The 13,804-nt window shown below is 40.5% G+C and overlaps 3 protein-coding genes across 3 annotated transcripts; 2 read left to right on the top strand and 1 right to left on the bottom strand.

The window, feature by feature from the left end:
- The first annotated feature begins 630 nt into the window (after positions 1–630).
- On the top strand, positions 631–6,261 carry rsrc2 (arginine/serine-rich coiled-coil 2). The gene is made up of 10 exons (XM_072387870.1): positions 631–762; positions 2,397–2,538; positions 2,930–2,970; positions 3,883–4,046; positions 4,203–4,334; positions 4,434–4,550; positions 4,785–4,870; positions 4,948–5,210; positions 5,338–5,427; positions 5,531–6,261. Exons 1-10 carry the CDS (start codon positions 757–759, stop codon positions 5,714–5,716), a joined length of 1,227 nt encoding a protein of 408 aa, XP_072243971.1. The 5' UTR covers positions 631–756; the 3' UTR covers positions 5,717–6,261.
- Positions 6,262–6,347: 86 nt separating this feature from the next.
- Positions 6,348–8,803, bottom strand: LOC140309843 (uncharacterized). Its single transcript, XM_072387871.1, has 4 exons — positions 8,464–8,803; positions 7,916–8,045; positions 7,696–7,829; positions 6,348–7,621 (listed from the first exon to the last, which is right to left on the bottom strand). The coding sequence occupies exons 1-4, from the start codon at positions 8,581–8,583 to the stop codon at positions 6,839–6,841; spliced, it is 1,167 nt and encodes a 388-aa protein (XP_072243972.1). The 5' UTR covers positions 8,584–8,803; the 3' UTR covers positions 6,348–6,838.
- Positions 8,804–9,053: 250 nt separating this feature from the next.
- Positions 9,054–13,799, top strand: zcchc8 (zinc finger, CCHC domain containing 8). Its single transcript, XM_072387858.1, has 14 exons — positions 9,054–9,234; positions 9,398–9,437; positions 9,528–9,602; positions 9,870–9,972; positions 10,063–10,134; positions 10,219–10,322; positions 10,548–10,613; positions 10,738–10,798; positions 10,897–11,033; positions 11,155–11,297; positions 11,420–11,532; positions 11,761–11,847; positions 12,239–12,359; positions 12,549–13,799. The coding sequence occupies exons 1-14, from the start codon at positions 9,054–9,056 to the stop codon at positions 13,445–13,447; spliced, it is 2,202 nt and encodes a 733-aa protein (XP_072243959.1). The 3' UTR covers positions 13,448–13,799.
- The last annotated feature ends 5 nt before the right edge of the window (positions 13,800–13,804 follow it).

Genomic DNA, 13,804 nt, shown 5'->3' with positions numbered 1-13,804 from the left:
GGGCGACTTCAATTTCTGGCTACGAATAAACTCTGCATATTGTGTAGGGATCGACAGATATAACCCAGTTAACCAGCCTACAATTTATTGTGACACGTCTTCAATCAAAACTCAGTTATATAGTTGGTGAAGCTTGCTTGGGACGTACGCAATGTAACTATACACAGTGCCTGAAACGCTAGAAGCAGGGTTAAAACAATCAAGAGGAAAAAGGTTATATCCGGAAGATCCCTACAGGTTGCCAGGTTTGATCGTAGATCGTAGATGCGAACTGCTATATTTTCAGTAGTGTGGAGATTACGGTAATGTTAATGTGTAGCCATCAGACATAGCATTCTGTAATAATATCCTTTTTTAACCTATTTGTTTTAATAATAATATTTTTCGCAGGGTGTTTGTTTGAATAAACGCTTGCTTTTTTTTACTCCAGTTCATCAAATTTTGAAAACTCAGTCTTGTGTAACTTGTAATGTTGATTAATTTGACTATCTCTTAACTTTAACCATAATCATTAATTAGTTGGTTTATTTTATTTTATTTACTTTATTCACTTACACGTTTCCAATATTCCTGCTTCTTGTTTAGAATTGTTGACCGGGGTTGCGTTTACATTTAAGGATTCAAAAGATACAACCTGGCAACCCGTATGAGCTTAGCTGAAGACGAAGAAGGCCTGACTGTTAGCAACGACCGCTCCAGTTTCGCTGACAAAGACAACAAAACATTTGTTACGCATATTTAACGTGCTCGAAGATTATGTCGGTAAGCAACTTTTTTTTTAGAAAAAATAAGAAAACATAAGAATGAAGCAATAACCACGTAATAATCTTTTAAATTCGCTACGTTGTACGGATGATATTTTCTCAAAGATGGCGGCCAGCGTCAGCTAGCTTAGTGAGCTAACTAATGTGAAAATTGTGGTAATGGAGGTATAACTTTCAGACGTAAATGGATATATTTTCTCTACATATAATGTTAAGTTGGTAAGCACCTGAATGGGCAAATCTGACCATACGATAACATAAATCAAACTCACAAAGTTATTAGCAAAGTAGCATCAGTAACAGCACGCATTTATTTAAAAGGTGTGCGAACTAATGTGTTTCAGAAAAGCACGCACATTATAACTTATTGGGTTGTGTTGGATTCTTTAGTATGTAGGTGTTTTAGGGATATCTCAGCTTGTTTAAGATACAGCTATGAATAAGATGCTACACACAAGACTTTTGACTCGGAAAAGAGTCCTACAAGCCTAAAATTAAAACTCAACACTGAGGGATCAAGCAGTTATTTCGTTAAAGATATGTTTGAACAGTGTAGTGCTCTCTAAGTCACTACCATAAGTGGTTCATTTAAATCCACTAATTTTAATGTGTATAATATATATATATATATATATATATATGTGTGTGTGTACTCAATTGATTCAGATAGATGCCTCATTAGATGGTTTGTGCGGAATTTAACGATCTTTTGAAGAGCTCCATTTAATCTGAATCAGGTGTGTTGGAGCAGGGAAACGTCTAAAACCTGCAGGACTGCGGCCCTCGAGGACCAGACTTTGAGAGTCCTGTTTTAAAGTAATTTGAAGATGTTATTTATCTTGGATTAGCTGCTAACCAACCAACCATACCAGAAATCTTCAGAAACAAGGAGGGAACAGTATAGATAACAGTATAGATTAAACAAAATGGGAAAGAGAGCTGGACACAGACATAACTAAGGGTGATTTACACTGTGTGGAAAATTAAAAAGAAATTTATTCATAATTTTCAAGAAGTGGAAGGAGTTTGGATCGCTGTAGAATCGTATGCATTTCTTTTAAGGGGAGGGGTGGCAAAAATCTGGTATAAACATAACCATCCTAGCTTGAAACAGTGGGTGGATATTGTGGAGATGACCTTTTCTGTAAGATGCAGAGAAGCCATTTTCATCTGAAACTGGGAGAAATGGGCTACATGCCCTTAAGGGATTATGGTTGCTGCCTTCCTGTGACTTATATTGTACATTTGCTATTCATTGAAATGTGTTTCTATGGATTTATAAAACCTTTTCTTTTGAAAATTATGTAATGTTTTCAAAAGCACATCATCAAAACCTATAAAATTTGTTTAAAAAAATCAGAACTGATTTGACTTGTGGCTGTAATATTTTGTGTGTAATATATTTGTAATGGTACTGCAAATCATTTCTCTGTCTGCTCAGAATAAGTGTACATTTAATGTTAATTCATTCAGTGGAGCTCGGGCCACCTTATATTTCACATTCCAGTGGAGCATGATCTAACCTAAAGAAAGTAATCCATGCTGCCTTTTACGATTAGAAAGTCTCTGCCTAAAGGTATTTCACCACATCGATTTGCTGCTGAGTTAATTCTGCATGTCCATTTGTTTCAGGAAAGTGATGACTCTGTCGACTTGAACCGATCAGGGTCCCCAGTTCATCACAGAAAAAAGCACAGTATGGAATCATCAAGATCTCCCAGAACCTCCAAACACCACCATTCACGATCAAGGTCACGCTCCAGGGACCGTAAACGTAAGTATTTAAAAAAAAATAGTACCCAGGTGATATTGAAAATGCATGAACATTTTGGCCAAGATAAAAAATGTATTATCAGTAACTTTATTATCATTTGAACGTGTGAGAAGAACAGAGCTGCTCCCACTGATGTAGACACAGATATAACTGTGTGTAATAATTGTGGGGTGGTTGAAGTCTGACGTAGTTACAGTAACATGTCACAGTATGATGAAATATAATTATTTTCTCATCAGTCTGTCTTGTTCTTTTAATATTTGTACATTCATTGTCAGCGTACAACATTTTAATTGTCTACTTCTCCAGAGTTTTGTGCACCAGTTGCATGTAGTTTTGCTGTACGTGTCTTCAGCTGTGGTCTTTGATGACGGGCATATGCTTTTCACAGGTGACAGAAAATACAGACGAAGTCGCAGCAGGAGCAAAGAGGTAATTGATACATTCATTTCTATGATTAGAAGCAGGTTTGATGTGACTTTTTTTTTTCTTTTTTAGAGGCAGTAGTTGCTAGTTTTAGGTTACGGTGAGTATGTGTTATTAGGTTGAACATATGTAGAGTAGCCAAAGTTAATAGACAAAAAGCCTTGGACTCGCATGGAAAGGGTAATTTTTTGCCATCCTTATGTTCACATGTCTCAAAGGAAGCTTGTGTCCTTGGATGTTGTCATTATTTGTAACCATATAAATGGCGAAGAGTAGCTTTTTCCTTTATTTTTTGTTAAATCCTGTGTATAGATCACATGATAACATTTCTACAATAAATCATACTCAGCGTGCTAATGCACGAAGAGACTGAACAGAGGACCCTGCTGACATAGCAAAATATTATGCCTACTACTGGGACAGGTAACTATCTGCCACTCAAACTCCTATTTGTCTCACATTATTAGTTGAGAAAGTGGTATAAATTCTTTCATCTCTTGCAGCTAGGGGTGGGCATAGTTGGATGCCCACCCCTCTGAGAGGGTGCAAATTTTAAAGTGTTTAGGCTGCACTGAATTGTTGCTAGATTCATACACTTCGTTTAAGTTTCTGTCCTTAGAAACAGAACTCAGCATTTGCATGCTCACTGAAATCTGGTGAGAGGTTTCAAACATGCTGACTTTATTCATTCACCGTTTTGAAGTGGGTGTGGCCAAAACAGTGCACTCTCAGAAATGCCCACATTTGCACTCATGCTCTGATGATGATGATACTCTTTAGTAGTTATAGAGATGGGTTTGAAATGACAAGGTTTTTTTCAGCTTGTCAAATTTATGACATACCGTCTGCCATACGCCATGGTACTAACTCTTTTTGTTGCACTATTTTCCTGAAAGAGACAACTTCTTCTTAAAACAGGCACGAAAGAGGGACTCCGAGAAGCCATCAAAATCACACAGAAAAACAGATGAGCGGCAACTGCAAGAGAGACTCTCAGCAGAGAATGGAGAGGAGCGGGGTCGGCGCAAAGAAAGGAAGTCCTCGAGGGGTCGAAGCTTGTCCAGGTCGCACTCAAGAGAAAGGTTAGTCTGGTCTTTAAAAAAAAAAAAGAAAAAGTTTACATTTGTTGTGCGAGCCTTCCTACTTGTTTGACTCAGAGGGGGAAATGATTGCTGTCTGCGACAGCTTTTTAATCATGTCAGTCATTTCTTGGACTCGTATGGATTTTCCTCATTCAGACGGCACCACAGCAGAAGTAAGGACAAACGGCGGTCACGTTCACGCAGCCGGGAAAGGAAGAAGAAGGTGAGGTCTCGCTCGGGTTCCAGGACCAAACACCGTCATCACAGCAGAAGTCGCAGCAAAAGCAGGTGAGCTGAATTGAATTGAGAATATTTTTTTGTGGCCTCTGTGTGCATTTCCATGTCATTAACAGTATATTTGTTTATTTACTTTGGTTGTCCCTTCAGGGAGAGAAAGAAGAGGATTGAGAAAGTGCACAAAAAGAGTCGAAGCAGGTCTGCTAGTCCAGTTATCTTCCGTGGCCGAAACACAGCTATGGATGCACAAGAGGCCCTGGCCAGAAGGTAAAGCAGCAGCCGATAACAACCCATGAACAACGTTAACCTGATTTTCTACAACGCTATTGTTTGTTTAGTTTATTTTCCTTTATCAAATCTTGTCAAATGTTTCTGTCGGATTTCAGGTTTGTCTAACTCAGACAAGTAGAGAGTAAAGCATAATGCATCTTTTAAGCCAGCTGAGCAAAATGAGCTTCACTTTTTATTTATTTATTTTTTCTTTCTCCTCCCTCTTTCCAGGTTAGAAAGAGCCAAGAAACTACAGGAGCAGAAGGAGAAGGAAATGTTTGAAAAACAGCAGCAGCAACAGCAGGAGATAGCAGCAGGTGACGAGTGATTGCTTACAAAACTTTGTCTCTTCAGCTTCAGATTCTGTTGCTTATACTGCTCTGTGCATTCTTAGCTGTGGCCGCCCCGATTGCAGCTGCTGCCGTGGTAGCGGCTGCCTCAAACCCTGCGCTCAATGTGGCAGCCCTCCTGGCTTCTGGGACACAGGTTACACCTCAGATTGCCATGGCAGCACAGATGGCCGCCCTCCAAGCCAAAACCTTGGCAGAGACCGGTATTGCTGTGCCCAGCTATTATAACCCGTCAGCTGTAAACCCAATGAAGTTTGCAGAACAGGAGAAGAAGAGGAAAAAGCTATGGCAGGGGAAGAAGGAGGGGGTAAGCTTTAAGTTTGCTGCTCAGCTTTTCTGCATCAAGTTGTCTTGCAACCTGTAGACAAGGACAGAACAAAACTGATGTAGTCATATTAAGATGATACTCAGCTTTTCAGTTTCAACTCTTTAAGGACAAGTCCCAAACTGCTGAGCTGTGGGAGAAACTAAACTTTGGAAACAAGGACCAAAATGTTAAGTTTCGCAAATTAATGGGTATTAAGGTAAGTGTGTTGTTTTACTCACCATTGTTTAAAACTTAATGTTGAGCTCTCCGAGGTATAACTTGTCAGTTAAATGCTTCTTCTTTTTTTTTTTTGTCTGCAGGGAGAAGAAGATGCAGAAGTTTCCAAACCACTTAATGACGAAGGCATAAAGACTCTTCAAAAGCAGGAAGAGATGTTTAGGAACCTTGATGTTCAGTATGAAATGGCTCGCTCTCAGACACACACCCAGAGGGGAATGGGCCTCGGCTTTTCCTCCTCGTTCTCTCGGGGAATGGATTCCGTCTAGTGCCAAACTCTGGCTTTCACCACCGCTCATCTTTCATACAAGACTACCAATTCATCGCTAGCTCTCAAGCTTGCATGGATGTTGCTCTGAATCTGTAATTTATTTATAGACGAAGGTCTCACATATTGTAACATTATAATGTAAATAGCCATACGCTGAGCTCGTCTCAGAGTTCATTAAACTGTCCTTGTTTGGGAAAGTTAACAACATTTTGATTGGTTGATACTGGGTCAAGTAGACACTCATTTACAATAACGTGGTAGCTTTTTTTTATCTCGTTTTTTTTTTTAATGGAATATATAGTGAAATGTGAAGATCTGAGCATAATATGAATTTCATGTGGTTCAAGTGGACACTGCATCCATTCAGTAAAAGGCATCTGAAGTCAATGTAGCATTACCAGAATCCACTATTTTCATTTCTCCTGATTACAAACAAAACAAACCTGGGTTGTAATAAATATTATCTTCTGAAATACCATGATTATAGGCAAGCTTGACTGAAGTAATCAAATGTTCTTGAATTAAATAGTTTTGTGTTGAAAATGGTTTGTCATACATACTTTAATATTATTTTCACAACTGCTCTTAATAAAGGGGGAAAAAGCATGCTGTGTTGAATAAAAAGTGCTTTTATTTTTGTGTTTTAGAAGCAACATTTTCGTAGGTGTTGGAGCCGAATGATCCGTTTACAAGCATAAATCTTGGATGGTGAAATCCTGGAAAAACTTTAAATTCCATTAATTCACTCAGAGAGTTACGAACCCCTCCACATTTTTACCTTTGAAGGACTTGTTCTACCCAATCAATGCTGCTGACGTCAGTAGCATGAAGTCCCAGGCTTTTTAAAGCATAACGCAACCATCTAATAAAAGGACTAATCAATCATAATGTCTTTACTCAATCAATTCCATCAAATAAAGCCAAAAATCTTTTGGAAATCGGCTAAAACGCTAACAAAGACTAAACTGCTTGAAAGTAATATTGATGTGGCATCTTGGCCAAGGTGACAAACCTGTGTGCAGCAACAGAGAAAAGGCACAGAAAAATAAACATTTATCCAAATCCTTGAGATGGAGTTAAACCGAAGGTGTTCTGATGGTATCTGTGTGGAAATCCACTCTCACTTGCAAATAAGACTCGAGTACAGCACATGAGCCACACCAGTGATGAGGTTATGGTTTGCAAACTCAAGGATGAGGAGCAAAATGGGGTATTCACTGTGCCTCTTCTCCAGGGTGGACTCCTCACACAAGCCCATCCAGTGGAGCAGGAGCGTCTGCATGGCCTCAGGGAATAGTTCAGTGGCCAGTTCCTCAGCAGGTGGCAGATCACTAATTCGCTCAATGTGCCGAACTTTAAAGCCCTCCACTTTGTGGCTGATGGTGCTGTTGGCTGCGTGAAACTGCTGGCCGAGCCAGCGTCCAATGCAAGTGAGCAGATGACTCGAGTACACAGAGTCTCTGGTCCAGTCTCCAGCCTTTAGCAGGGCTAACACAGTCTCGGTTGCATCCTTCTCTTCCAGACAACCATTCACGTACCGATCAATGTTCTCCACAAGCATCAAGGCCGTCTCCAGCCGTTCTGGACAGCTTTGAAGCTGAGTGGAGAGCTTCTCATCCAAGCGGTGCAGTTTTTCTCTCAGTGTGGACACTACTGGTTGGCATTGCTCAGGTTGCAAACTTTTCTTTGGAAAAGAACAACAATCGTGATCTGCGGACGTATCAGCTGCGTCACCGCCACGTCCATCCATCAATTCCCCACCAGCCGGGCGAGAATGAGGCTGAGACATTTCCCTTCTTAAGTCTGTATCAGAGAAGCTTGGAGTCTCTGAAAGGTCCAGCTGCACACCGAGGCTGTAATTCATTTTCAGTGGGCTGTCATTTATCTGCGATTTCCACACATCCTACAGAGGGGAGATGATAATGTTAAATATAGCTTGTATATTTCCATCCATATATCTTTCTATTGTGCGTGTACCTGGAAGTTCTCCAGCACGGCAAGCTGCTCGTGCTTACTGTACATTTCAAAGGCAACTCGAAAAAGTCCTTGGATGCTGTAAAACCACAGGCTGTTATTAGCAGCAGGCACCTTCAACCCCTGGAACCTGAATGCTGCAACAAACCAGGAGGAGCAACAGCACCGTTAAGTCACTGTGTTATTTCTTCCATGTAATGCGGCATTCTTTTGTTCATTTTACCTGAGGAAAAGTGTAGTTTTGTGGAAAGTCCTTTCTTGGCAAACTTGGCATGGTACCTAGGATGGTTCTCTATCCGGATGTCAGTGTTGGAGAGGAGATCCGCTCCCAAATATAGAGGAATCCCTGGACCCTGATATCAAGATGACAAAGAGCTTTTTCAATCTTATGATTTGATCCATCCATTTATCGATCTACCTATAAGTGTGTGTGTGTGGCATTTATCTTAATGAAAAAAAAGTGGACACAAACTTGAATACCACACAAAATAATTGCACTACAAACATTCTTTATTGTTACTATTTTAATTCTATTTTTTTAAATCTTATTTGTTTGTTTTGGCAGTGTGTTGTGTTTTTTCTATATTTAATTCAACCCTATTTGAGGCGGCCTGTCGACCGAGACGAAGATTATGATTTTTGCTGAGATAGCGCCCTCTACTGGCCTTCAAGGATCATGTTTAACGTGCTTGTAAAAACAAAAATAGATTTACCATCTACATTGAATCACTACAGCAAAACAGAAGAGCAAAACATCTGTAATATACTAACCTGGTTGGGGCATTTCGTCAGCCTGAATGATGTAGAATTCACCAAGTAAATTAAACGGATTTTCCGAGATCCCCCATCCCACTGCGGTAGAGCTAAAACGGTTGTCGAGGAGTCTGACATTGTGAGACACAAACGGCGCTTCCCACTCAGTCAGGCTTATCTTTTATCAGATGGAGAGATTGGCTGTTTGATCAGGGGAGACCCTGTAAAGTTATTGTAGATGTAGAACAGATGCAACGAACCGAACTGACTCCATGAAACTGAAATACACACTTTGGAGCTACAATTGCCCTCTGTGTTGTCTCACAGAATAAATAGTGCATATTCAGTAGCTAACAGATAAACATCACAGCTAAGCTCAACTATGATTTTTTTCTAATTTTTTTAATAGAAATTTTGGAGCTATATATATCCATTGATCATATATATATGCATATATGATTTGTGATACCCGTGAGAAAGAATTCTGGGCTAATACTAAACCCATGAGCCTTTTGGTGACATGTGACATAAGGCGAGCCAATCAACGCGAAGAGAAGTTCCTTCGACCTTTGAACTCGCGTTTTGCTCCGTTGAGCTTAGTAAAAAAAATGGCTGAGGTTGATTTCGGAGATAGTGAGCTCTTTGAGCAGCTTGATGATAACGCACCGCTGGTCCCGACACACATTCGCTTTACAGATGGCGGTGAAGAGAACCAAGAGGAAACGAGCCTCTTTCGGAGCAGGCTGGAGGAGTGTAAAGACGACATTCAGAGACTCACTGAGGAGAATATCCTTGTGTCAACTGCGCTTAGTGTGTGCTAGCAGTAGAGATGTAGCATGTCTGTTAGCACAGTGAGCTTCTCGTCTGTAACCAAAACAGAAAACACACAGCCCGTATAAGCATGCTCAAAACTGTTGCATTCTGTCTGTTTTCTTAACTTATACTCCACATAAAATTTTACGACGGAAATTGAACATCCTGACACGACCAAGGTAATGCTGACTTTGACACTTGGGAGTGTTTCAATTGAAACGAAACCGTTCACTAAGTAACCGACACTCGCTTTCTCCCTGGTTTTACAGCGGCATCACAGTGGAAGATGTCAACATCGATGGACCGCTTTTGCAGATGCTTTTTACAAATAACATTCTATCGAAGTAAGTTCAGTTTAAAATCGTGTGGTGACGCAGAGATGTAAAAGGGACACACGTGATGTATTAATTCAGTTAACATAAGAAACAGAAGTCAAAAAGCAGTACAAGATTGTGTTAGGTTAACGTTGTTTTTCTGAATAGTTGATTCTTGTGCCTGCACAGGATTAATACATTATGTCTTAGGTCAAGTTGAGTCTCAACATGAAAGCAGAGAAGACATTTTTTCACAGTTCTTGAAAGTACAAGTAATAGTAATCTGTTTTTCTGAAGGCACTGTCGTCAAGAAATTGAAGACTGCATCTACAGTGTGATCTTGAAGCATCAGAAAACAAATAATGAGAAGAAGAAATCTTTCTATCACATGAAACCACAGGTATTTTATTCAGGAAAGTGTGTTTTTCTTTTAAGCTACATACATAAAATGCGGTGACGTTGCTGTTAAAACTATTTCCCCCCCTTGAAGAATTCTGCTTTTGCTTTGGATGAAGATCCAGTGAAGCTGTCTTCCACTTCCACAACTACAGAAGCCTTTAAAGTGAGTGCTCGGTGTTATTTCACAATGCAGAATATCTTGTCATATGGCAAATAAAATCGGGCGTTTTATTGTTTTCCCTCTTAGGTGGTTGGAAGTGTTCTGTATTTCACTACTTTCAGTGTAGACAAACTTGGGCAGCCTCTGGTAAATGAGAACCCGCAGCTGACTGATGGATGGGATGTTCCAACGTATCTTTAAAAAGAGATCAATGTAGATCAAAACATTTGCTGTCTTTGGAACAGTGTGGTTTGTCTTTTTTTAAACGGTAAAGAGATCCTGGTTTTTATTAACTGACATGCTTATTTTTAAAATGGACAGTACCTGGTTTACACGAAGAATCTTATGTAGACACAATAAAACAAAATAGATTCAAATATGACAAAGGTTATATAACTTCCTGAACTGTTGCAAAGCTACATCCAGATGTTCAACCAAGTCATTGGAACTGATGGACAGGAAATCGAAATGAAAGACAGAAGGTATGATTGGAATTACTAGAGAACCCTTAATTTGATGTTCATATTCAGTTAATTCTCTTGCTTTGTTACTTGCTGTTTGGCCTTTTGCTTTGTAATGAGACCACCACTGATCTCTTCACCGTAGACCCAAATCCATGTGCTTCAACTGTAGCTCCAGCAGTCATCAGCTCAGAGACTGTCCCAAGGTACCATTCTTTATTTTTTTTAATGTGGCATTAATCCAAGTTAAACGCGGAAGAGCCAGATCTAGTGTTACTCGATTTGCACCTTGTTGCCTCCCTAGCCTAAAGACATGGCTGCAATTAATGAGAGAAGAAAGGAGTTTAACCAGAACAGCAACCAGGCCATGCAGAGTAACCAGCGATACCATGCTGATGAGGTGGAGGAGCGGTTCGCCAAATACAAGCCTGGACTCATGAGGCAAGATTGTTGTTTTCGTTCACTTCAGGAAAAAATCGTAATAGTCGCATTCCAACGAGCAATGAAAGAAGTGAATCTGGATCAGATTAATTAGCTATCGCTGCATTGTGCATTTGAATAGTGAGGAGCTGCTGACGGCGCTGGGAATTGATGGGAACACCCTCCCTCCTCTGATTTATCGCATGAGGCAGCTCGGCTACCCACCAGGTTGGCTCAAAGACGCAGAGATGGAAAACTCTGGCTTATCGCTATATGATGGGAATGGTATGTGGGTTATTTTCATTTAATAGATGGGATTGAAAATAATGTACCCTCACTGATAGTCATTTCAGTGAATGAATGCTTTTGAAATGCACAGAATCTGCACTTTTTTTCTCCCTTTGTAGTGTCCAATGATGATGGCGTAACTGATGGCAGCAACGCACAAATCTCTTATGATGTTTCTAAACTAGTGGATTTCCCAGGATTCAATGTAGCTGTTCCATACCAAATGAAAGATGTAAGTCCTGTAACACCACCGACCAAATGTTTTACTCGACTGTCTCATAAGTTAATATTTTGATAACTCAATGCAGATTCTGTAGTGTGGAATTACTGAGTTTCTGATTTTCTCTGTTATGAGGAGTTTACTTCATAAAGGCAGCACATACTTTTTTTTCCATTTCATTAGTGTCAATACGTTTTGGTGGCATATTTCACCTTTTCTTTGTTTTTCTTCTTTTTTTAGGAATTCATGCAGTATAATTCGATTCCAATGCAAAGCAGCCACATGAAGCAAAACTATGCGGCCTACCTGTCCAACAACTTTCCTCTGGTATTTCTCTTTATTTATCTTGGTGTTTTCCTCTCAAAACGTGTAGACCTGTGCTCCCTGTCTGATGTGTGACATGTTTTGTTGTAGGTGTATTATATGCCCAGACCAGATTTTGCAGTGGTAAATGTCTTCTTGAATGCTGATTTATTTATTTAGGTGTGACTTTGCTCTGAAGAGCAGCTCTGACTATTTACATGATTCAGGCACTCAGTCAGTTCAGTCAGACAAGCATCATAATGATCTGAGTGTACAGTTATTTCCTTTCAGCTGTTGGATTTTCACACATCATTTGGTTGACACTTGATTAAATCAGGGCATTCAGTGACTGGGCAACTTGGTCAGAGCCCTGAAATGGTCTCATCCTTCAGTCATAAATCCTTCTCACCAACAGCCTGGAGCCGCCAGCAACAAAAGACGTCAAGAATTTGATTCATCTCCACAGCAGAGGAAGAAAACTAAGCGTACCCCCGATCGTAACTCAGACAGAAGCTCAGATATGGATGTTGAATCAGGTAGCTGTTCGCCGTGATCTCTTTAATTTGCTGGTGTCACACTGTTTTCTTCATCTCAGTCTCTGTATCTACCACTGATCTTTTGTTTTAATTTATAGCTGAAATGCAGAACAATTTCAGAATCAGCTGTTTCTTTGTCTGGTCTTCAAGTTAAGTTTTGGACCATTTTTATTTTAACCCTTTCCACAGATCCAGGAACACCATATCATCAGGGCTCTGGTGACTTCCAGTTTCAACCACCGTTGCCCCCTGGCTCTCCGTGCTTCAGTTCACCTCCTCCTTTACCGCAGGGCACTCCCCCTGCTACACCCACTCCCCCACCTCTCCCTAAAGGTACACCTCCATCCACACCCACCAACGGCTCTCCTGCTCTGTCTGGGCGTAACTGGACTGTTGTTGATACTGTGGAGGGAGCAGAGGATGAGCTGACTCTGGAGGAACTGGAGGAGCAGCAGAGACTGATCTGGGCAGCCCTGGAAAATGCTGACACTGCAACTAATAGTGATTGTGAGACACCTGCATTGGGAACACCTGCCCCCAGTTCACCAAGCGTGTCCACACCTGCACATGTGGACACAGAAATGGAAGAAGTTGATGAGGGAACGGACACGGTGAGGCCCGAGGAGCCTTGCCAAAACGCTGAAAATCAAAAGAAATCCGATGTTCAAGAGATTTTCACCCAAAGCCCTGGGCCTATCAAAGTTGAGGGTGACAGTCCGAGACCCGAGGAGCCTTGTCATACCGTTGAAAATCAACAGAAATCCGATGTTCAAGAGATTTTCACTCAAAGCCCTGCCCCTATCAAAGTTGAGGATGACAGTCCTCAGAGTCCTGAGCCTGTAAAATCTCAAGATGACAGCCCGCAGAGCCCTGTTCCAGATCTCCCTCAACTGGGAGAAGGAGATTGTGCTTCTCCTGGTCACATGGAGAAAATTACAGCTGTCCCTCATCGAAGCAGGTTTGCAGCTGGCATCGTTCCATTTGAAGATACGCCTGAATTCACTGAAGTAGCTGAAGCCACGGGAACATACCTGAGGATCAGAGACTTACTTAAAAGCTCCCCTCGAAGTTTGACAAAGAAAAAATAAAGATTTATCATCTTCATTTAGACTGTGATAATGTTAACATTTTTAAATCAAAAGGCTCTGTGTTCATCTTCATTAAGCTTTTTTTTTAAGCTTCTCTTAAACTTTGTTAATGCTGTACATACATTTGTTCTGCAAGGATGCCATCAGTCAGGGATGCTACAAAGAAAAGGGTTTTTACTAGAATGTTGCATCAGTAGTGTTACTTGTTCTGTTTTTTTTTCAATGTAAAATCTGTACAATTGTAATTTTTTGATCTGTATTAATTTTCTGGTGGTGTTGTTGAAGTGGCTTTGCTTCTTTTTTTTTTATTCCACTTGGAGCGCTTTAAAAGCATCTAGTAAACATACAAGCATTTGC

This window comes from Leuresthes tenuis, unplaced genomic scaffold, assembly GCF_036924035.1.
Source record: "Leuresthes tenuis unplaced genomic scaffold, fLeuTen1.0.hap1 SCAF_6, whole genome shotgun sequence".
In the NCBI taxonomy this organism is placed as follows: Eukaryota; Metazoa; Chordata; class Actinopteri; order Atheriniformes; family Atherinopsidae; genus Leuresthes; species Leuresthes tenuis.
Note: the sequence above shows the minus strand (reverse complement) of the source record. Positions and strands in the feature narration are given on the sequence as shown.